General features: G+C 43.7%; 4 protein-coding genes across 4 annotated transcripts; 2 read left to right on the plus strand and 2 right to left on the minus strand.

Moving 5' to 3' along the window:
* Positions 1-13,467: 13,467 nt before the first annotated feature.
* On the plus strand, positions 13,468-14,093 carry NUU61_001313 (uncharacterized protein; the record flags this gene model as incomplete). The annotated part of the gene is made up of 4 exons (XM_056651895.1): positions 13,468-13,504; positions 13,685-13,776; positions 13,825-13,912; positions 13,966-14,093. The coding sequence occupies 4 exons, from the start codon at positions 13,468-13,470 to the stop codon at positions 14,091-14,093; spliced, it is 345 nt and encodes a 114-aa protein (XP_056515162.1).
* Positions 14,094-20,300: 6,207 nt separating this feature from the next.
* On the plus strand, positions 20,301-20,587 carry NUU61_001314 (uncharacterized protein; the record flags this gene model as incomplete). The annotated part of the gene is given in 2 exon segments (XM_056651896.1): positions 20,301-20,474; positions 20,486-20,587. 2 exon segments carry the CDS (start codon positions 20,301-20,303, stop codon positions 20,585-20,587), a joined length of 276 nt encoding a protein of 91 aa, XP_056515163.1.
* Positions 20,588-22,323: 1,736 nt separating this feature from the next.
* On the minus strand, positions 22,324-23,067 carry NUU61_001315 (ribonuclease H family protein; the record flags this gene model as incomplete). Its single annotated transcript, XM_056651897.1, has 1 exon — positions 22,324-23,067. One exon carries the CDS (start codon positions 23,065-23,067, stop codon positions 22,324-22,326), a length of 744 nt encoding a protein of 247 aa, XP_056515164.1.
* A 1,264-nt stretch (positions 23,068-24,331) lies between these two features.
* Positions 24,332-24,799, minus strand: NUU61_001316 (uncharacterized protein; the record flags this gene model as incomplete). Its single annotated transcript, XM_056651898.1, has 3 exons — positions 24,332-24,493; positions 24,578-24,665; positions 24,705-24,799. 3 exons carry the CDS (start codon positions 24,797-24,799, stop codon positions 24,332-24,334), a joined length of 345 nt encoding a protein of 114 aa, XP_056515165.1.
* Positions 24,800-25,219: the final 420 nt, after the last annotated feature.

Raw genomic sequence — 25,219 nt, forward strand, 5'->3', positions numbered from 1 at the left:
TTCAGGTTGACAGTAAACTCTCTTTTGTAGACTATATGGGATAAAGATCATACCCCAAACTTAACTAGCTTGCTATAAACTTAGGCATGCTTTATATTCTAATCCGATTCGGTAATATATCAATTATGCTGTTATGAAAATACTGTATTCTTTTCTATGCACATTATTCTCGAACACAGAGAAATTCTGAAATAATAAAATCCTCCAATTATATATTTTCGACATCAAACAATGGATCTACAGTACATTGCCCAACAAGAAGCAGTTAATTACAACACAACCACTTTTCTACTCGAATATTGGATCAAAATTCAAGTCCTCTGATCTTGAAGACTTAGAATACATTATAGTAATCGAATATTTCTTTATTTTATTATACTTGTATCGAAGGGCTTAGTTGTTTTGACTGAGACGGCTGGAAATGTCAGAAACCTTTCAAAGTTTTCAGTTATTTTATCTGGCCTAACCGGATTTATGCACACTATGCACGGGTTGGGCAGCCATGTATGGGCGGTGTATCAGCCAGAATTCCACATATAGGCCCCTTCCCCCCGGCCCAAGTATGGGCTATGGCGAGGTCTATCGCTCGCTTAGCTACTTTCTTAACGATATTGGCCTTATAAAATGGCGGCAGCTTGATTGGCCTGGTTCAAATGATGCGATTGCAGCGCAACGGCTCCGTTGGCCAAGAGAATATCAGTATTTTACCCTTGAAAATTAGGCCCGTGTCTATTGGTCTGACGAATGCACTCCTAAGAGAGATACTGTTTAACGAAAGATTTATACCTTTCATCGACCTTCGAAGCAACGAATCGCGCGAGATATTTACAGTATGCTATGTGGAAAGCAAGAAAAACATATGTTTTGAGCTTCTCTTTTTAATGGAATTCGATGCAGTAGTTTATATAGTTATCCTAATGCTCCTCTCGGTGGTATCGATGCAATCAGTATTTGAAGACTCTATCGTCGAACTTCGCCTATTTCGAGGAAAATGACATTTGTATGTATGATAACGCACCAGTTTGTTGTGCGTGTCCTACGGGAATATCTGGCAGAAAAGGGGATTCCTAAATTCGCTAGATGTCAATCCAATTGAGAAAGTGTGAGCTTTATTAAAAGCAAAAATCTGTAAACTATACTTTGAGCCCTTAGATTTGCCTAATAATGACACTACAAGAAAACTATTGTTATGTGTAGTATGTACAGTATATACTGTAGGTGGCGGTTAGTACTGTAGTAATACATATAATGAATTATTTCCTATAAATAGTAATTGGTCCATAAACAGATTGAAGATCCATCATTAACATAACTTCGCTTGTATCATATAATTGAATTTTATTGTAGTAATCCTAAGGGCAAAAACACCGCTGAGATAAGCACAAACAGAATATAATTCATTTCTTGTTTCTTCTATTCCAGCTAGGCATTTCCACTTCATGAAATCGATCCTCACTTTCCCGCTCCTCTTTAGCCTGCGATGCTATCTATTATTGATATGACTACAACACAACCCTTCAGGTGTATCTTGCTGGTAATTGTAGTTATAGCAAAGATTACGAAGACGCCGGAGCTACTTTTTCTCGGTCTTCCCGCGCTTTTCGCACTCATAGCGAGTGATACTGGCTTGTACTACCAAGATTTCCGGCATCTACTGCCAAGTAGAGCTATAGGCAGACTTATAAGACCTACCCTTCGATTCCTGTATCGACAATAGTATATACTATCAAAAAAGAGAGCGAGAGGGTTAGGAGTCAATCAAGATATTGCTCAGGAGCACCTCGCAAATTTGATAAGCGTAATCGCGATTGAATTTATGATAGGGCTACTACCGACTCTCACATACGTCATGAAGACCTTCTTGCTAAAGTTGATTATAAACTCAAAATTCGGTTGCTGGACCTTGACACAGGCCATAGGCTGTAGAAAAGAAAATGACAAAACACATAACCTACATAATTTATGCTGTAATTTATTAGATTCTTTGGAAATTTTAGATATTCAAGTTACATTTCATCTAAATATCAATTTGGGAGCGATGGTCTAATTGATCGAAGATGGAATTGAATTTTCGCCTTCTTTGTATTTAAAATCGACTTAATATGCATCCAAAAGCTTTGAACGCTTTCGGGCTCTGCCAGATGTACGTATCTGTCCTCTCATCCGATTCCTCATACTCTTAGGCATCTCTGATTGGATAAAGAATATCTTCCTAGTTTTCTTCCTTCTCTTCAATGATAACCTCAGTATCGTCGCGACTGAGATGTTCTTTGGTGAAAGCAAGTCGCTCTCCTTCTGCTTCAGACTTTGATGTACACATATACATCATAAGACCCGGGATAGTCTCACGATTTGAAGACTCTCTCCGCTAATGACAGATATCACGCGCAGAATTGAGAAGGTGCTCTACCTCAGCGCCTGTGGCAGGAATGGAAAGGATATCCCTTGACACTCTTGAAAGAATAGGATACTCTAATTCATGCTCTCTCCAGGAAAAAAGCATATTAATATCTTGGGTTGTTTCTAGAATTATTTCAGTAGATGATCTTAAGAATACGGTTCAATGTGATCAATACCGCCTCTTAAATATCGCTTAATCACATCTTGTTCGGGGAAAGATGGTCCAGACATTGCCGGGACACGTCCTTTTTTTTCAAGAGCCCTTGAAGTAAAGACCTTTGATCATTCTGTGAGTTTACAATAGTCTGTATAATAGAGCAAGATGCATAAGATGAAGGACTCACAAGGCTTTTTTAGGATAAGTTGAAATTTACTATGGTTTGCCTCACGGCTCTAATTCGAAATAGAAAAGATCAACGTAATCTATAACAAAGAAAGTCTCAATTTTAATTAGAATACCTCCTCCCAGTTGGAAGATTTTCTTGCCAAGCGTATGGGCTCTGTTGGGCATGACCAAGGACCCAAAGAATTGGGTAAACCAGACACCCCTTTCCCAAATCCAAGAAATTTTACACCTTGTGTATCCGTTCACGGCCAAATCCATTAACCCCCAAACTATTTTTTTTTTCAGGACGAAAAAGCATGGGTTAACAATGGACTCTATTTTTTAGGTAAAATCACTTAAATTCTGATATTTTTTTTAAAAAAAAAAATAAAGAAGAGAGAATTGTTTACTTGTTTTATAAAAGAAGATTACTCACTTCTTTATACATAAGACTGTTGAAATCGTGTATACATACAGTGGCTGATTAGTAGTCTTCGTACTCTACTCCACACCCCTTACGATGCTTCTTTACCGCCTTGCCTATTCATACACCTACCTACTCGAAACACCACTATGTACGCGATATATTGATGTGTCTATTCTATATATCTACCCCTGAAGATATTGGTATACCAAATGCTAGCATAATACTAGTATAGGGGCCAGAATGAAGAGGTCTTTGACTGGCAGAATATTATATAAAGAAAGTGGGCCGGGGCTCGTCTTCGCGAAGCCACGGTTATGCTTGTACAAAAAGAGAAAAATTGAAAATAGCGGCCAAAATATCTACAGAGATATTCGATAAAAGCGGAGCTTAAAGCAGTCATAAATGATAAATGGCGTATGTCATTTTTTCGTGATTGCGGCTATTTACTGCCGTACCCTTTCCCACTCGGAGCAAGTATTTCTCTGGGACTGGAATGCTTGGCTGACATTCCTCAGCATGTCGTGGCCGACTCGCACGTGACCCTTTTTATTGCTCAATATTTTTAATATTCAACTAAATCATATGACGGCTACTCTAGGTACATGGCGATTCCACGATGCATCCGGAATAAATACAGCTCTCGAAAATTTCCAAGTACTATGTTCTTGAAATCACAGAATTATATCCCCATAGCGAGAGCATTCGGGAACGAGAGGAGACGAAACCTCTAAATCAGTGTACCCTTATCAACATCTGCCCTTATAGACTTCAAAACATCTTTCGTATACCACTAGCCAGGGCAGGGGAACCAAAACAAATAAAAACATGCAAGTTTGCACGTTTATTGCAGCTTTGCGTCGCGTAGTCATCGTGGGGCGCATAATAAACGGAATTACAGTGTTCAACCCCAGTAGGGCACTTGATACTTCGGCATTCTGTCAGGCTAGGTTGTATCCTTACGCCCCACTTATATAATAGGCTGTCAACACCATGTGGGCTATTAATTGCGGATATATCCCAAAAGACACTTCCATTGGATCTATTCAGTGGAAGAACAGATTCCGGGGTAAGACTGTACTCAAACTGGATCAAATTTTGGCTACCCCAGTATTCGGTAATCTTCCACGAATTACCAGTGCCATTAGAAGTAATACGATATGGTTCAGAGAATTTATGTCCTGGCTGCAACTCGATTCTTCTATATGTTCTCCTGGATACTCCCTCTGCATAAACGGTATGGTTGCAATCATTTTGTAAAATAATCCTTCCCCATGGTATGGTCTCAGCTAAAGTGTGTATCGGTTTCGATAGGATAAGTGTGGATAATACCAGGAACCCCAATAGATGGAAAGAGAGACGACCCATTGCAACATGTTCTCCTAAGAAGTCTGATCTATATCATGTGTGGAAATTTTATGTATTTATCATAGCTGGACTCATCCAGTCTATAAATAACATCAAGCCTGATGAGGAAGAGTGCCTACAAAACTATTCTTAGCGTGTTTATGTTCTTTATATATAGCTCAAGCTCCCCCAAATAGACCTCGGCAGGTCCTAAGGGACTACCGCGATGTCAGTCCTAAGTCCCAGGTCCCACAGTCCCTGATGTTCCAATCAAGAGACACCTCTTCATGTCACCAGGTCTATTCCATTGGTGAAAGATACTCGGGTACATTATCTACATTATCTGCTTCTATTTTATAGAAACTTCCTATTCTTCAAGCACTGGTCGGAAAGGAGAATAGTATTTTGGTATTTAATCGGATTTTGAAGTGACCGACTGTATATTGTGATGCCCACGCGCCCTGGGCCAAACAGCTGTTTTCTCAATTATCTTTCTGCGTGAAACAGTGAAGGACACTGCACTGGAAGCTTTATTCCAATTATAGACACTGAAAGTTCCCAAATTAAGTGAATTAGGTATATTATAACACTGGTTGAGATATAGTTATTAATCGTACTATTTTCGTTTATTTATTCTGTTTTTAGAAAGAAGAATAGCAAATAAAATACAGACACTACCCCGATATCAATTTAACTATATCATCATTAATATTGGGATATCATAATGAAAGAACCTGTCGTATTCGAAAAGCACGATATTCTTCTTCTTGCTGGCCCTTTGGTGATCTTCCTTTGCCTTTTGTTCAGTGATAGGCACGAACTGAGCCCTACCCACCCCCTCAGGACTGTAAACACAAAAGATTCCCTTCTTTTGAATGCTGCACTTAGTATTCTAATGGCAGTGATACTCGCTTGTGTTAGCGGACTATGCCCTCTACATGAACCATCCATTCTACAAAAATGGGCCATTCTGGGATTTATAGTCATCGCCACCGTTGAGCTAGTGCTAGCGATATTGAGACACGGATGGAAGTACGGGCCCAGGGCAGGGTGCTGGATGGCATTCAAAGCTGCTCTAGTTATCCTGTTTCTAATTGAACATGTCTGGATGTATTGCGGACATCTCGCCGTGAGCCACGAGAAAATGGACTGGTTGACACGCTATAAGCCTAGTTGGCAAGGCATTTGGCAAGACCTCTCCTTAAGGTGGGGTCGGGTATAATAGAGAAGGCTAGATTTCTTTTATTTAAACTAGGACATCAAATAGCGACGCGCAGAACTCGGGTGGTTATTTGTAATTAATAGTTAGTGATTAAGCAGTTAAATCCCATCACATCTAAACCTCGAAAGGTCCATTGCCTTTAGGCCGAATTCCAAGTTAATTATTCATCTTTAATCTTTCGCTCTACTCTATATGCGAACTAAAGTTTTGTATCTGCCTAGAGAGAAAAAAGACCCCGTAAAGATTCAACAAAGCTTACATAAACATGGTCATGAAATTTTTGATGTGGTGTTGATAGGGACACATCAAGATATCCGCTACTGGCACATCGACACCTCTAATGACATGATATTTTTTTTATTGCCTTAACCTATTATATAAAGGAACTAAAGTCCATTTTTAGTAGATTATTACGTAATATATATTTTTTCATATTTTCTATACAGTTTTAAAATTATAATAATCTCTATCTTTTTCGTCTAAAAATAATATAAAAGAATTTGATTTAAAACTATTCACTGTATGTGAATGAGAAAAACGCAAGAGGGTATCATAGTTCCATATACTTGCTTTACTATCTCTGATCAAGCACTCTTTAATACAGCCGACGGTTGTATTTGTGTTACGCCGAAGATTTACTAGACTCTCAATCTAAATTCAACTCGCCTAGTCTGGGATATTCGTAGTTCAATAGTAAAATAGTTTGAGCACTCTGTTTTTAATCAAAAGCAACTGACTACATACATGGACTACTATGTGACTTAGGTCTATAACAGGCATCTAACTCGATTCCATCCCACCCTACCCTCACATTAAAGAAGAAAGAAAGAGAAACAAAAAAATCAGTTATAATCTCACTTGACCGACGCAAATCTATCCTTGGGATAATTGTTTCAAAGTATGCGAGGTAATTTAGTACCAAGGCTGCATGAAAGGGTATCGTCATCCTGATGTAGTACTGTTTGTTGGACGTTTCAGTTCTGTTGAAAGAGACGATGGTGGAATTAAATGCATATTGAAAACAGGTTTTACTGTACCAATTCTTTTTCTATTTTCTACTCTTCGACTTCTTGAATTGAGGGAAGTTGAAATTGCCTCAAGTAGGTATTGCCCCACTCACTTTGAGGAGTGTTAGTTTCCTGTCGTCCTGGATCGTTCTCTAGTACCGCTAATGGTTTGAAATATGAAGTAGGAAGGTTGTAGATCGGCTCTGATGATTGCTCCGAGCACTATGGTGTACTGTATCAGCTTTCCTCAAGGAAAATATATCTCCTTCTGCTCGACCTGCCTCTCGGCCCTACCTTTGGGTGGGGGGAGCAAACAGTGGAAAGTAATGCAATGGCTCTTTTCAATCCATCTAGTAGACCTAGGAGCTTTTTAGCCCTGTACCGATTTCTAGATGCCTCGTTCTCTAGTAGGAACATCTTCTCGGAGTGCTTATCTGGCGATGAGGAAGCCTCAGATATGGAAGAATAGTACCGGAGAGGATGTGATCTTGCAGCCATATCAAAATAGTGATTTTCATAGCCACCTTGGTGATTGGGAAAATATATAGCATTGCCCAAAATTTATATCACATCCCTCTACCAGCCAGAGACCCACTTACCCAGAAATGGAATTTTAGTGATAACCGCCATAGATATGCCAGCAGAAGAAATCTGCTGATAAGCTTGAAACCGCTTGTGTTACTTGGCCAAGGCCCTCAAAAATAACCAAACTTGGTAAGGATGATAGTCCCTTTGGTCAGGTTCCTTCTTATGTAGATAATTAGCTCTACGTATACTACCCTATGCTGTTAAGTTGTGGATATTTTATTACTTCTTATACTAGAATAAATATTGTATAGAATCCTCTATTTAATATACATCATTTCCTATCTATAACAACTCTACTTGAATAAATCCACTTTTCTTTTTTAAAAAGCGGGAAGTATGAAGCGTACTGTCCGAAATTGCACAGCCCTCTTGGTTTAAGATATGATAATATGATATATTTCAAGTAAAAGGGTGTTGATACGGACACCCCAGAATTTTCGCTATAGGCACCCCAAAACATGATATAACTAACTAATCAACTTTTAACTTTTGTAATTTTTTCTCTCTAATCACGACATATCATTAAATTATAACTATTTCCAGTAATCAATCCTTGATTTAGAAATAATACAGGATTCATGTGGCAGAAATCTCACAAGAGTGGATCGAAAATCATAGGATTCAGGTGATCGACTGGCCTCCGCATTCGCCTGACCTTAACCCCATCGAACCAGTATGGCAACTTCTGAAGATCAAAATTCTTCAATTATACCCTCAGATAGGTGATGGAACGTCTAAATTGGATCGGGAGGTCTTTAAAAAAGCTACATGCGAAGCATGGGAACTATTCGATCAAAACGTCATTGATAGCTTAATTCGATCTGTGCCTCACAGAATGGCTGCTGTACGCGCAGCGAAGGGTTGGTGTACTAGATATTGACCTATTTTCTTTGTATATCTAGTATGAATTTATTTTGATTAATATTGGGGGAGTTATTGTGTTTTTAATATGGTGGGGTAAATCTGAATTATAGAGTGTACCCAGACTTTTGACCGCGTAGTGTAGGACGAGTCCAAATGACGGAGAGTCCCAACAATGCCAAGGCGTCGGCGTTGCGCCAGAGCGCATGCAGCGTGGGCGTCTGGGTCTTGAATAAAGCGCAAAAGTACAATGTAGAGATTGCCTTATTCAGCCAGCAAAACCGGCCTGGAAGACCTATTGATCCATACAGTTCTTTGGCATGCTCATACCAACCTCGGAGGCGGATATCTCGCGTGCTTTTAATATATCAAGACTTGGAGAGAAAGTGACAGCTGAGCAATCATAATCTTGATTTGTGTTAAGCATCCTTCGCTGGCTGCTATCCTTTCTCCACCTTGGAGTAGCAAAGTGCTCGCCTCACCTGTGTCTTGAGGCTCCTATTTCGAGGAGATAGGGATTGGTTTGCGTCACGTTCCAGATCATCATCGCCCTGCAGTAGAGGCGGCGTATCTGGAAATTATTTGGTGGTTCTCGGGCCGAGTTCTGTCATTGGCGAGGTTCAACCAACTCGCTGTTTTGAACCGTGACGCGCACAGTTGGCGGTTGTCAGACCAGAGTTGTATTGGTCAACTTCCCTTGAAGGTAGAAGATGAACTGTCCTCCTGTCCAATGCGTCCTAGATCTGTTTACTGAGATGCGCTAGAGTTGTAGTTTGAATCTTAGCCAGTGTTAATATTTTGGCTCCGGGTTTAGTGCCACAACGTTCACTTGCGGCCTTTCAACCGGAACCGATAGTCTATTTAGAAGCTTCCGCGTTGGTCCTCATAAACATGGCCTGTTTAACTAACACAAAAGGCATCGGCTTAGTCAGTTTACACCAGTTTAATTATTAACTAGTCTGACCTGTTAACTATTTGTTATTGATCGTTTAATCGTATAATAACGTCCTCTCGCCTGATCTAATTCCAAAAGTGATTCAATACCGCTTCGTTTTTGGTGCGGCACAGCGGTGAAATGGTCGTGGGAATAAACCTGCCACGACTGTTTGGCGACTACACTACACGTTGAGCCGAAGAGGTTGTTTCAGACTTGATCCCAAAATGTACTCTTCAATTCATTAACAAAGTATTCTCTTTATTACCTTTGATCATTGTTAGCAAGGCCAGAAAACCGTGGTCCAGTGTAAGTATAGAAACCGCCAAAGCGCTTTCAACCATTTTCAACTTTGACAATTCCAAAGTTATTCTTTGTCTACAAGATTGAGAATACTTAAAGAGCTAGCTTCCTTGGTTTATTTCTCTGACATTCAGTTGTCTATATCCTACCTGTCGCTTGAGATTTCTCCTTAATCGTGGAAGTGTCGTTAGAAATGACTGCCACAGACCCCCGACCGAGTCCATCTGTTTCGAGCAAGAGACCAAAGCGCCAGAAACAACGTCGCCGTAAATCAAGTCTGATGAAGAAGGCATGCGAATACAGCAAGATGTGTGACGCGGATGTCTGTCTAGGCATACGCCTTCGTGAAACTGGCCAAGTATTTATTTTTTCGGCGTATGCTTGAGGATTTTGGTCCTTTCTTGGCACTCAACTAGTACGTCCCCATTGATTCTGGAGACACTAAGACAACTAACGCCTCTAGTATGTACTTACTCTACCCGAAGCCGAAACTAGTAACGAACGAAGATCTATTGGTTTGACGCACATACACTAACCGTGGTTTCCAGTCCCCCCACCGCTTTCACTGCTGAAAGCGGTGGGTATGTGGTCAAGAGAGCAAGCTAAGATCAGAAGACAACAAACACACGTCATCCTCGCTATTCTGATTAAGGATCTCATTGCAACTATCTACAATTTTCTTAGGATCCGCTGTTTCCAATCGTACCAAGTTTCCTTTAAATTGTGAGGTGGCCAGGAATAAAGTTGTCATAAGCACACCGTAGTCCCGGGGATAAAAATAATTCCAAAGACACCATGGCCCGCCGTGTGATGGTCCCCGTCCAATCCATCACAGGATAGGCCATAGTTTTCTTCCCGCCAGGGTATCGCCAGATCCAATCCGTCACAGGACACAGTCTTCCTCCACATCAGGCTATCGCGAGATCCAATCCATTAAGTATAGGCTTCTTCTGGTAAGAGAGCCAATACAAAGGGGAAATCATGCAATGGCGTGAGGAGACCATGCTGGATATAATTGAGGCGGCAGAGACGCTCAAGGAAGGCACAAAAGATGCAAGGGAGTATCTCGGGTGACAGTGGGACCCATGGCTTGAAGGACGGGGACTTCTGGCCTGGGTAGATATATATCGTCAACGGACTTAAATTGCTTGTTGCGGGTCCATCAGTGACGGCAATCTCATGATCGACATCCATATAGATCAGGGCTCAGGTAATGTACGTCTTGTGCTAGAGAGCTTTAGTGGGATGGCTGTGGCTTCACGTACAAGGATCTAGGGTCGATGACTGGGAACCAAATACTGCTGGATGTGGATGCACGTCCAAGCCGGACCTACGTCCAGAGCTATGGGTCTACTTAAGATTTCAATCTGTCAACTGGCGTCCAGGATAGTATAGTAACCATCCTGGCCTTAGCCCTGCTGACTACCATCTTCATAGGATTAAAATCTCTGGATCTAAATCTCTAATACAATATAAACACCAGGCTAGTACTAACTGCTTATGCCTCCATGGGTCACTATACTTATTGCCTTACTAGGCGCTGGCGTTGTCAAAAAGTGCAAGCAACGTGGGCGTTCCGACGAGTACAGAAAATGGTCTCTGTAAGGCTACATGCCAAAGCCGGCGGTCCAAGTCATCCATACAATAAAGCCCATTGTCTTCAGCTAAGTAAGTGATCCCCAGCATGGGAGATCCCTCTCTAAAATGGCCGGCGAGTTGTAAAAGTACACGTGACTTCATTGGCGATGGAGTGACTGTTCCACCTCGTGGTTTAGAACCGCCAGCGTAATGTTGGGACAGGGGTGAGCCTGTGGAGCTGCGACCTGCCTCTAGGCATGACGTCAATATGCGGCAGTCAAAAATAGTACTGTAAAAAATAGGTATAGCTTAGACGCGTAAGGTTTAGCCGGAATAGACTAGATAGCGGTTTGCATCACCTGTTAATGGACATAGGGATGGTACCGCAGTGTCTCATTCCTCCCATCGGTAATCCGAGCAATACGTTGTGATGGAAGTAGCGTGGTCGATCCCTCGGCACCTGGTGGTTAATTCGGGCGAAGTAAGTCATACTGTGGTGTAGACATCCTCCACCAAGCTTGTCAAAGTTATCGTCGCATTCGCAGCGAACAACAAGCGTTGGAAATAAGAGGATACCGGAATCAACGATGCCCGTACATACATGCTGCTGGAATCGGACCGGGTATCCAACAGGAAATGGATACCAGGGGAAAGAGAGTGTCCCGTCAATCACCAACGGATGTTGACCACCGTGGATGCGATGACAACTTAACACACTGGCGCTGTCTACACTATAGAATCCAGCTTATCTCACAAGAATAGAGTCCCTGCCACAGATGGATGCATCACGCTACTTCTAACTAGTCGGCTCAGGCCGACCGCGTGCATGGGAGGGAGTTTGAAATGGCCAGATCACACGCCAGAGAACTAATAATAGCCAACGACGCCCATGAAGGATGCGGAGAAGGTGCCCATTCCCAGGACAAGGGTGTTCATTTCTAGGAACAATTAAATCTCCTCCTGTGAGCTTCTGGTCCCCTGGGAACCATGATAATTGCCCTGGGAAGGAAATTCATTCTCCTGGGATCAGAAATGACCCCAGCCCCATATTATTAGCAGGAGCCTCTCAGTCTAACGTCTCCAGGGGCGTATTAGTCTGTCCTGGGAGCTCCTGGAACCTCAAGTACTGTTCCCAGCCTTCAGTGGAGTGTCTCCAGCATGCACATTTTCTCCATGAATAGATACCTTGTCGTAAGGTCGAGGGTTCTGTTGATTGATTGATTCATGGGCTGCCTGTGACGACAACGGATTAGGCCTCAAGCCTGGAAGCCTAGTCATTGCAAGGCAAGCATTGATGATCGAAGTCGGGATATCAGTTTTATTAATTTGTTCTCCTATCAAGTCAATTGCGGACAACAGCTCCCCAATGGTCTGCTGCGATAGAATATGCCAAGGCTTGAACAATAATGGGCTGTGGGGCTTCAGTCCAATGCATGACTGTGGTATATTTACTGCCCTCGCAGTTGGGAATTATGGCTCCGAGGTTTGGATTCGCTGTTCTGGGCAGCCATGCTTGACTCCGGTCCCAAAGTAAGGTCATGCGGTGATACAAAAGCTATTTAAGGCCACGATCTCCCCTTCTAGTGAAGGCAGCTCCGAGTGTCTCCTCTCATAGAACCTATTACTGACTAGATATTCAACCGCCCAACCCTGACAGGTACGTCTCTGCTGTCCATGATGTCCATTGCCGAATGACTGACGGGACGGCTAATCTTCAGAGTATACAGAGGTGCGTTTCACAGAACTGACGTAAAACGAGAGAGGTAAGCCTATTCTCCCTGTATCAGAAGAGCCTTCGCTGATTACTAGCTTTCATGTATGCTTTACTCTCAGCGAGACCATACATCGTACCATGCAGCGGACGTTTTTTACTAGACAAGAAGCGGTGTCTCGAGTGCGGTACAATTGAGATAACTAATGATCTCGCTATGGTAAGCGTGCTTGCGAAGAATTTGGAAGCAGGGCCGAATATATGTACTGACGAGACCAAGAGGACCATGTAGTAGTTGGCGAATAATTTTAGAAGCAAGTGACTGAAAGTCAGCAAAAATGTGATTACAGGTCGGGGTGGACCCCCTTTACCTCTCAGTAGTATGTGGGGCGTATATTTGCCTAAGGCCAACATAGATTTCATCCCTCCCCCATTTCATTTACCTTACCTTACCTTCCTTCTCCTCTCTACCTACACCCCCAATACTACTTTTTTACCAGTTTTTTATTACAACCCGACATCATGCCGTCCTACACTCTGAGTGTAAGTATTATACCTCTCAGAAATTCGATTATACCCAGCGAGAATGATGGAAGAGGATGATTTAAAACAAAAGCTAATAATTTAGGTAAAGTCCGTTTTTTAGTAGTACAAATCGTTCAAAGATAGCACCGATCTCGAGCTGCCTACTATCCACACCGAGGTATACCTTTATACCCTCTTCTCTCGAATCTCTTGCAGATATACTAGTTGGATATTAATATAAAATGGGAAAGATGCTTAATACCTACCGTCTTTACCACGGTGAGGTTTTTTGCCGGGCGCCTGGATGCAGCAAAAGGTAAGTGTTGAGAGTATTTCTTTGAGCATTTCTTTGTTTAAGTCTTACTCTTGGCGGGATTTACTAGGTTTTTACTAGTAAATCCCGTTGGGTTTTCTTTAATATTTTTATCATTTTTATTAGTAACTAACTAGTATTTTTAGCGTTCTACGTTGCGCTTCGTGATGCTTATGATGCTCGCAAGGAGGAAGAAGGGGAGATCAAGCCTGATGTTCCGTTGAAGGCGAACCAGGATGTAAGTCTTTGTTTACTAGTTTTTTACTAGTAAATTAACCTTTTTTAGATCCATCTTACCAAGATGCGCCGTATGGCGAAAGAATTGGATGGCCAAGTCCCTTGCGAGCCCTGCAAGGATGCTGATGACAAGGCTGGTATGTTTTTTTATCTTTTTACTAATAAAATTGATATATTAACTAGTATTTAGGCTGCTGCCGTGAGGAGAACTACGGGCGTTGCGACAACTTCGATTTTTTCAACCCACTTTACGTTGATGAAGCTGAAGCTGAAGCTGACCTAGTTACTACGACTGCTTCGGATGATATTGAGGTGTAAATTACTAGTTTTTTACTAGTTTTCGTTCTTAGGGGGTTGGTGACTGCTCGTTCTGATTTCTTTTTATCGTTCTGACATTTCATGGCTTGGAAAAAAAAGTTTTTTTTTTTAAAAAAAATATCTAGTTTACTAGTTTTTTACTAGTTTTCTAGTTACTGTAAGTTTGCGAATTGATTTATTCTGATACTATTCCTAACTGACGCTCTTTTTCCTGAATACGAAGCTCTCTCTCTCTCTTAATTCAATCTCCCTTTCTCGTCTCTCAAGATCTTCCTCACGAGTATTATTGAGATTTTGCTGTCGATTTATAGTAGCCCTAGTAAGATTTGAAGATGGGGTCCTAAGATTTATTAGTAAAATATTAAGAAGATACTAGTTCTTTTTGTCTTTTTGACTTACATAGAACGACTAGAGCGAGTAGAAGTTTGACTGCTACCTCGCTTTATTCGTTTTGACCCTGCGCGTTGAATTGAATGGCCAGATGAACTAAATTCATATAGCTCTCGATCCTCTGGGGGAATTTCCTCTTGTTCTTGATATCGACGTTGACGCTTTTTCTCTAAAAGAATATTAGCATTAATACTATAAAATAAATCAAGATTTTAGTAATTATACCCTCGCGTCGTAGACTATACCCAAATCTTGTAGTAAGATCATCTGCATGATAGCTATGGCGTATATCGAATTGATTTCGATGAAGAAATTGATCAATATCGCGTTGATCAAGAGTCCGTGATCTAAATAACTAGTTAGATACTAATAAAATACTAGTAAATAGGAGAATATACTTAACGACAGCACCCAACAAAGAGTCTTGCGTTCCCATCCAGTAGGATTTATAGTGGCTCTGCTCCACTGAATTGGTATGGTTTCTTGTTGACTCAAAAGACTCCTTTTTGATAGGAGAGCATGCAGCACAAAGACCAGCAGCAATAACAGGAATCTGCTTATGTTGAGCCCAATTGGCAAGCTCCGGACGATGCTCTAAAAAGACATAGTTAGTTAAGTATATATACCAGTATAAAACCAGTAAAATACTAGTAAATACCTGTGATCAATTCTGTCAGTTTAAAGTAGTCTTCTCTTGTTTGACAAGTAAGAAGACTAAGAAGTTGGTCTCGAGCATCTCGCCAAGATGAATCATGAGGATCAGAACTCTCTGGTATCAATTTTGTCACTGTACGTTGAAAATGGATTTTGCAGAATATCAGAATATTCATCGCATGCCATCTCCACGTTTCATCTTTTTGACCAACACCTTGCAGCATTCGTCCAATCCCTAAAACTAGTTAAAAGCTAGTAGGATACTAGTTTAGTAGAGTTTAACTTACCTGCCATCTGCTTTGGGCACATATCGCAGACAATCGATTTTATTCCACTACCATGAAGATAGTAGAATCGAATCTGATGGCCTATAAGCTCTCTGATGAGATCAAATACCCAACTAAAAAGATATTGATATCCTTTTGTAGTCTCTTGATCAGTGTACACACGGCAAAGGGTAATCACTAAAAAGAAAAATTAGTAAATAACTAGTATAATACTAGTTTAGAAGACTTACCTTTCCCATGCCCATCAATATGTGTTGCAAAGATTACCTCATTCATAACACCCTTGACTCTTTTGTAAGACATATCAACTTCAAAGCTCTCGAGAGATGCGAGATAACGAAGCTGCTCATCAAACGCGCAAAAAATAAAGATTCCTGCCTCATCATCTTTGATACCACGAACGTAACCCTAGTAAATATTAATATTATATTAGTATTATACGAGTAAAACTACCTACCTGGAGTGTTTCATCTCGCTTAAGCTCATAGCGAAGTCCTGCTAGTTCTCTGCCACATGGATATATTAAAGCACGTTGCTTCGCAATAATTGCAGAGAATCGCTCTGTTTTCGCAAAGCTCTGATGAAGTGAGGAGAGAGTATGATAGCCATATTGTCGACAGAAATCTCGGAGACTGTTGCTTCGTAAAAACATACCTAAGATAACTTAGTAAAAGGGTATACTAGTATAATACTAGTTTATATTACTTAATTAGCGTTAGATCTGGTGTTTGTAGCCTACTAATAAGGCTAGAGATATCTTCGATGAGCTCCTATGGTGGCCGGCTTGGTGGTGGTGGGATATGGTTATGAATACCACGAGAGTAGAAGATGATATATGGATATCGCTCAGTATCAAGAGGCACAAAAGAGCGAAATTGTACTGTGCATTTTGGGAATTGTCTTTGGATTGTACCACGACCCCGAGGATGAACCAAACCTAAATACTAGTAAATGACTAGTATAAAACTAGTATATCGCCAGAAATACTTACTGCAGTGCTCGCTCGACTTGTTGTTTGATACACACAAGCGCAAGATTCGTCTTTATCTTGTGGTAGGCCTCTTTCCACAAGATATTTAAGGAGAGATAAGTCTAAACTAGACTGTCTTCCTATAAGACTTTGATTGAAATGGTCTTTTGCGTTTTTTGCTGAGGAGTGTTTGCATGCGAGGTATGGATGGAAGATCCCAGACACAGTCTAAATATTAGTATACTAGTTAGTTACTAGTAATATATTGATAAATAATACTATATTATACTCACTGGGACATGATATTGTCGAAACTCAAGCTTGCATGTCGGGGTATATTTGCTGCATGCTGTACGTTGGGTGAATCTTGTTTGGGCGGCTTCATAGAGTCTAGTATAAAAGATATAATGAGTAAAAAACTAGTAGAGAACTAGTAAATAGCTTCCTTACCCTGTTGAATAACGCTGACGCTGTCCATGTCGATAAAGCTCTTGTTTTTGATCGCGAAAAGCAAAGATTTTGCCAACAAGGTCGCTGTCCACTGATATATGAGGCATCCCGTTAAGATACTCATCAAGATATTGGCAATGCTTGATGCCACTGCATGTAAAAGCTTTTTTGGTTGTATAACAACCAAGAAATGAGCAGAAAACGTTATCTGCTGGGCCGTTTCGTTTGTGGGAATATTGGATCTAAATTTATTAGTAACTAGTAAATAACTAATATTTTACTAGTATATACTTACTGCGTTCAGAGCATTCGCTTTTTCTTTTGGTGTCATATGGCGAAGATTCACCACATATGTATATCCATCAGGATGAGTACTCGGATACTCAGGTAGAAGCGGTATAAACTCAATTTCTGCAGCAGAGATTGGATTGATCGTTCCTTGAGTAAAAGGTATTGGCGAGTGATTGCTATTCTTTATTTTGAGGTTAGTTTACTAGTAATTAACTAGTAAATAATATTATCGAGAGTATAAATATATATTTACCTTGGGGGTATGACGCTTATACAGAAGCTCATTATCCCTACTCTCAAAGAGCTCCTCATCGTCTTGATTATCAGAACTCTCGATCGAAGGCGTCTCATGAGTATCGATTAGATCTTCGATTCTGGTATAGCGATATCGCCACCAAGCAGGAGTGTACTCTGCCATAGCGTAGTGAAAAATAGAAAACTAGTATTATTTATTAGCTACTGTAAAGAAAAACATAATATTTCAAGAATATAATAGCCCTAGATACCACATATTTCATACTGTGACCGATATTATATAAGCCAATTACAGCACATACTACTGAGAGCTAAAGGGCCCCCCCCTGACCTGTTTTCTAATTGTGGAAAGGGGCATGCCGACGGGGAACCTGCATACGAACAAGAACGCATCAAGTTTATTGTGGTCTTACGCGGCCCCTCCTTCGTAAGAGCCTTGCTTGAACGAACAACGCGGCAGAAGATTGCTGCTCCTTCGATTTATGCAGGCCCGCAGAAGTATCGCAAGCTAAGGAGGGAACAAGCCGCTCTGATTTGTTCGCACTGCGGGTGTGAAAGGAGCGTGCAGCCTCATACAACTTCGGCCCACTGATCGCACATGGTACAGGAGAAATCCATTCAAATTCATGCTTCGGCCGCGTCAGACGAGATGGGCCGGCGCTAGGAGGCGCAATTGGGTTGGCTCGTCGACCAATGTTGCTGCTGATCTTGACAGTGGACCAGGCGCTAAGAATTCACTGGCCGTGCGCCGCTCATTCCCTGTCACTGAAGGTTCTCTATGGGGATAGTTGAAGACGGCCTTGCCAACATGCACACCGTCGGGGTCAGTCATTGATGAGCACAAGTTTGATAAAGTGGACTCATGAGCGCTCAAGCCCCCGGAAAGGTCTATAAATACGGCTATGACCCCCTTGGTACTTTACATTAAACAACATTGAACCTTGGAAGCACCACTCAAAGACGATCGCCCTCCTTGAGACTTCGAAGTGAGTTTAGAGTTCAGGTTATTACAGCGTGACATTAACAACTATAACTTTCAGGTACTTTTGACTCATCTTTCCTGTCCTGTCCAGAACCCCAGAAGTTCTACTTTCCAAACACAGCAGTAAGAATCTAGCAAACAGGGCACAGGGCAATGCTAAATAAAATAGATGTGCGACAATATTCGAGGAATATTTGGATTGTGTGGTCACGAAGCAACAGTTTACATCGCCAGATGTCGACCTGCGATTCAAAATCAAGTAACTTGTCCTCCTCATCAGCGTGAAGACGTCCACGACTGGCAAGAGCATAAGGACAACGAATATTATCCCGTGTGCAAAGGAGAAACGCCTCCAGAAACTCCTTAAACGTTATGAATGTGAGGGCTCAGGCTCTGTTATTCATTCCTTCTCGTCATTGAACTCCTTTCGCATATTATCAACAATCTCCTGCTCCTCTTTACCCCCCCAAATGTACGAAATAGCCCTGCCCTTTGCCTTCTCAGCCCATCGATTGCGAGGGATGAAGGATCTGTGTAATTAGAAAGGGGAATCATTATCAAAAAAATCAGACTGGGCGTCTTACAATTTGCCACTTCGTTGACTTGCCAGGTATACCTGATGTGGAAGTTGCAAAACATCCTCCTTATTGAGTGGTTGAGTAACATCCAAATCAAGAATAAACCATCTTTTGAGAGGCTTCGATGAGTCGAAATCAGCGGGAATATGGACGTGGTCGTATCCGGCCGGGTGAAGTGTAGCATTGAATGGACGATTTAGGATATCTTCGCAAAAGGATTCCCAAACTTTAACGTGACGCCGCTGGGGGCAGCCGTCTATATCGGTAACACAAGCATAGATAGCTATTCTGGCAGGATGAGGGTCCATATCGATAGTGACTAATGGCAAGATGATGAGCGCGGTTTTGATGTGATAGTTGGCTTCAGAGCATTCAAGGTTGGTGCGATCTAATAGAGAAGATGAATCTCGCCGAATCGACCGAGAGTGGAAGAGTTGCGGAGCGAATGTTTTAACTGCCGGACAAGATCGCTCTCCACACAGCCTATCGCAATCCCGAGGACATACGAAGACAGAGAAGGAAGGAGGAAGGATGTGGGGATTGGGCGACCTCGGTCTGGCCAATATGTGTTAGCATTCTGCCATATTCTTCCGGTTGCGACTGGTCTTAGTCAGCTGTAAAGTGGGAGGGCTCACTAACTAGTTAGTTAACCGAGATGTATAACTACGAGACCACTGGATATGTATGAAGGTTTGCCGAGCGAAAGAATTGGTGCACTGGGACTTGCTGCGGGCAGTGAATTAAGCCCACAGTCTTCAGCGGAGCACATGATCTCCTGCAGAACTCCCCAACAATGACCCGTCTGTCAGAAGGATACAAGTACATTCTGTTGGGACTGGGGTTCTGCCAGCAGTTCTCCACCGCCTCCCTGACCACCCGCAGCGCACCTGTAGGTGGCAGTAGATAGCTTCTCTTCTTCTCTCCTACAGGTGCTACAGACAGACAATTTGATTCTCTCTCTCTTCTGCTCCCTTCCTCAGAGTTCTGCTCTCCCCAGCTTCCCCTAGTGCTCCCTGAGACAATCCATCGGCCGTAGAATGGAATGCGTTCAACCTGGCGGTTTGGAACCGCTAACGTATTGTGGGACTCAATTAGTCCTAGACTCCAAGTTGAAGCGAGGATCAAGCAATGGTGGGTCGATGCAAGGTCAGCTGTACCAGTTCTGGTCATTGGCGTTTGTCAATTAGGAGGCTCACAATAGGGACGTTACTGTACATTGGCCACTCCAAAAGTTCGCTCAACCCAAGGCACCCAATGCTACGCCTCTAGTTGTGATGACGGTAGCTTCTTCTCATTTGTCTCACAAATGCTGCAGGCACGTAGCTCGCACTGATTTACCTTGTCGGGTCCATGACCAATGATAAACGGTGTGTAACCGCCAGACCCATTGCCGCTGGCTCTTTCAAGCGACCCTCAGACTTGAACTGCATCGAACCCGCTCCGACCCTCCCCAACAACTGTATCGACATGCAGATGTGCGATCATGTCGTTGCTGCACGTCGAAGTGATGATGAATTCACCCAAGTATTTAAAAGAGCCTCAAGATATGGTCTTCGTATCTCGGTGCTGTGGTCGAGGTGGCCAAGATGCTCAAAGCGGATGCGGAAAACCAGGATTTTGATCAGGGAACATCGTAGACCCATCCCTTCAGTCTATTAGCGTCCCTTGAGTTATTATGTGTCTTAGGCAGAGAAACTTACTACCTACCGGGTCTTGGAACGGCAGAGGACGCCAGTTAGCGGTTTGGTGGCCTGTCAGGTCCTGGGATCGCATGCTCAGGACCTTCTGGGTCACTGGCCCTGTGTGCTCTGGCTGCGGGCCAGTGTCTTCGATCCTAAATCAATGGTCTCATTTTCCGAGGCGTAAGATACAGTTCCCTGGGCCTCGGTCTCTAGTCGTCGATTCGAGATCCTTGGCGGCTCTCTGACAGCGAACATGTAAATCTATTATACTTGAGCCCTCTCACGTCGTGTAAATTGCCCAGTAAGTTCTAGGTCGCTTGACGGACTTAGGCATGTGGTTTCACCTACGACGTCGGAGGGACTTGAGCAGAGGGCTGGGGCGATGGGTCCATATACTGATGACTTGCATAATACAATCGGGTGCATACTGACCGCTACAGCGCTTCCGAGTACTGGTGTCACCACCCGCGAAAATATAGGCTGTTTGGCCAGATGTCACGGATATACATGTATCATACATGATGAGCGGAGGACACATGGTGTGGCGGACCCACATAGCTTATCTGGGTTCCCCTGAACGTGAGGAAGCTACTTTTCTTTGCTTCCTCGCGCTACGTCTTGTATCTAGAGTCGACTATAGCTGCTCTTAATATTGATCTTCATCTTGAGACGCTGTCTACCTCTCCGTATACGTGAGACCCTCACACCAGACCAGAAAGATCCTAGGGTAGGCCACACCACTCCCAGGTCCTGAGGAGTTGTTCCCAGGGGACCTCCAGCTCCTGAGAGTGCAAATACCAAATTCTGGGAGCTCTGGGTGGTGGCCCAGGATCACCAAGCCGGACACTGGGAGATTACACGAGTTTCCTGGGCAAGTTTCTTCCCAATGTGGGAGGAGGGTCGACGGACGGCCCGCAGTTTCAAACCGCCACGCCTCAGACCAAGTAGTTCCTAGGATAGGCCACGCGCCTCTCAGGGTCCTGACGGGTGACTCCCAGGAGTTGTAGGGCTCCTGGCAATACCCAGACCATTGATTGATTGATTGATTGGTTGATTGGTTGATTGATTTATTGATTTATTCATAGACTGTCCCAGCCGCCCTAAGGCAGCTATGCAGCACCCAGCTATAAGTACAGGTGTCCCCGCCCTCGCTTTCAGACAAACAAGCCGTCCCTCCCAGAGCTGCTTCCTTCCTCCGCTCCGGCTGGTCGTTCCCCACACATAACCCCAATGATTGTTCTGTCTCTGTACTTGTCAGGCCTTTCCTGGCCCTCCTCTCCTTCTATATACCAAAAATCACTCGTCTTCGCTATGTGTATTTTAGTACCGTGGGTCGTACTGCTCGGAATTGTTCCAACAGTCCAGTCCTCAAGATCATCTTGGCTGCTTGTACTGCCATCGGCGGACTGCAGAGAATACGCTTGATGTCGATGCATGGAGCCTTGCCTGCCCACATTTGATGTCGCTCATCTGCCCAGTCACGGCATTCGAATAGGATGTGCCGCATCGTCTACAGTCCGTGGCCGCACTGACATTTGTCCGTATCGGCCTTGTTGATGGCGTGGAGGTAGGCTCGGAGGCCAATCTTGCCTGTACGCATCTGTGTGATCACCGAGCCAATTTTCCTGGGTGTGCCAATATGCGTGTCCAGTATCGCCTTCCCTGCTCTTACTCCAAGCTTAAAGAGCTCCTTACCGTGCTTGGCATTCTCCCAGGCCGTGTCCTACTCGCCTCTTATCGCTCAGCGAATGGCGGACTTGGTGGTTGCCGTGAGTGTTCGTAGTGGGTCTGCTTCTGGCGGCCTCGTTACCTGGCACTCCAGCATGTGCTGGAATCCATCGGAACTGGGCTCGCCACCCCTGGCTCCGAAGCTCATCGAGTGCTTGAATAACCTCGACCAGAATGTACTGCCCGCATGGATGCTTGGGGTTCCGGATGGCCTGGATAGCAGCTTGGTTGTCGGTGAACACATCGGCGCACCTATCTGACGGGACGCATATTGGTGGTGTGTCGAGTGCTAGCTGCAGTACCAGAACGAGGCCTCCCAGCTCCGCCGCGTACACCGTGGAGGTTCTGGGTGTACCCATATACCGAGTCCGCTTCGTACAGGGTCCGTTGGCGTGTGGTGCACGCGTTACGACAGCTGCTCCGACGTGATCGTCAATGCCACTTCCGTCAGGGTAGATGCAAAGCGTTCCTGGCTCGACGGCATCGTGCTCCTTGATTGCCTCCTCTGCAGACTCATTGATGCGGACGAAAGGTGGGATCCACCATGGCGGCACCACGTGCGGTATACGCTTTTCGAGCCGGTCAAGCTGCATCTTATATTTGCGTTCGAGGAGGCTCGAGAGGCGGTCGAGAGGGCTCTGTTCGCTGCTCCTGCCTACCTCGGTTGAGGCCATGTCGACGTATAGCGGTGTAGTTCTAATGCGCATCGTCGCCTCCAATGATGTTTGCTCGAGTTGTTGCTGCACTGGGAGCAGATGAGCTTCTACATCCACCGCCGCACCGGCTATTGTCCGAAATGCTCATGTGATGATCTGGGCAGCACGTCTCTGGATCCTCTGGACAGTGTTGATTATCGTGCCTCCTCTGCTTGTGTAACTGTTCCCAGGGACATGCCATGCCGAGCAGCCATAAAGCATTTGGGGGACAATCATTGCGCGGTATATATGCCGGAGATTGATGCTCCCAGACCATACCCTGGGAGCATCTGGATGCTGACCCAAGATAACCTCGCCGGATACTAAGAGATTATGCCGGCTTTCCAGGCGCACTCTTGGAAAGCCTACAACATATTTACCGACCTTTGGGCCTCGTGTGTGCTTTAGCAAATTAATAATCAAAAGAATCAGCTGGGACGCTTCACTGGCACGATGGCGGCCATGATCCTTCAGTTTAAAGCGTTGCATAATTTTCCCTGGCGCAAAAGGTATAGTATCAGAGGATTCACTCGCAAGAATCTCACGGAGAATCGGCCGTACAGCCACACACGAGTGAATCGTTTTTGGGTCCGCGGTTCTGCAACCCTTAACCACTACGATACGTTGTTCATCACCTTCCTCTGAGACCGTCAGTTTTCTCGCGGTTCCTGTTGTAGGCGGCAGGGTTTATGGCGGTTTAGAACCACCGCGCAAGTCTATGCCAGATTTGGAAAAGAGTGGGTCATGATGGTTATGGTTTGTTGCGACATAGTGTATATTCTTAGGCTCTCGCGCTTAGAGGATGGAGTCTGAGATCGTGGTTCTGAATAGCTACACTTGAACCTCGGTCTTGAAACAAGGCCATGTGATGCTACCACGGCTACTTAAACCCAGGTTCTCCCAATCCGCTTGTATAACTTTCTGCATGAGAGTTCTGATTTTCTGCTATGCGAACACTACGTCAGTGACTGTACCCTGCTGCGGTCAGATGTGGACATTTATTCTTTATCACTTTGCTGACATTGCTCTCCTGCAACCATGTTGCTATTCTAGGGCTTTGTTGTTCAAACAATCGAGCATTATATGGGACATAAGCCCCCTTCCTTGTGTATATATTCTCGTCCAGATCTTCCGAATTAAGTGACTTGACCAACAACGTCACTCTCATTCCTCTGTCTGATGCATTCAACCACATCCATTGCCCTGACATAGTCTGTTCTTGCTACCCTTAAAATAAAATTAACTCACGTGGTGATACATCTAACGACATCCAATACTATTCTGTGAATGCAAACACCAGCAAACCCGCGTGCAACACAGTGATGCAGAGAGAAACAATATTCGTGCTCGTAGGAGCTTTTGAATACGATTCCGGGCTGAAATCAAACCGATGTGATGAGTCTTCACCCTGAATCACGTCGCTCACCTGCTGCTGGACCTTTTCGAATCTCATGTATGCACATGACTCACTTTCTAGGTGACTGAATAATCCAGCTAGAGCAACAAATTCTTTCCAACATACCCTCTTCGCATTCGGATAGCGATACACCTTCTGCTTGTGCACAGGTGATTTGAGATGCTGGTTTAGAGCGTATTTCTTGCTGAACTCCCTGTGGCATAGGTAACACTCCTAATAGGAACCGTTGAACGTATTCGTGGTGGCGGAATATTGCACAATGGCTTCTTTGGATGACTCGATCTGCTTGTTGGTGATGGCACCATCCCGGTCACGGTCCCGAATCATGCTGAGAATAGTTTCACGGTTCAACTTCGGTGCTTTAGGACATGAGCCTGTTCTAGGTGATAGGTGAGGCCACTGGCGGAAGTGAAATTGTATTTACAGAAAGGGCACGGGACTTTGAAGCCGCGGTGAGTCTTTGACTGAAGATGCCGTTGGTGAAGTTTGTCATGATCAGAACACTTCCCCTTCCAAAGAGGGTATTGATATGAAGAGACTCAGCATCTTGAAGTTGCTCTCCTTCCGGAATCGCCGATCACAGTCTCTGCAATAATTCCTATAATGATCCTGGACTTTCATATGCTGATCTGCGGCGGCAAGCGTATAGAACTTTCGATCACACATGTCGCATGCGACTTTGGGTGCCCAATGATTAAGTGCGTTCATGTGCTGATCGGCTGCCTTCTGGTCCAAAAATTTCCTCGT

Source organism: Penicillium alfredii (assembly GCF_028826965.1).
Source record: "Penicillium alfredii strain IBT 34128 chromosome Unknown utg000002l_segment0_segment0, whole genome shotgun sequence".
NCBI lineage: Eukaryota > Fungi > Ascomycota > Eurotiomycetes > Eurotiales > Aspergillaceae > Penicillium > Penicillium alfredii.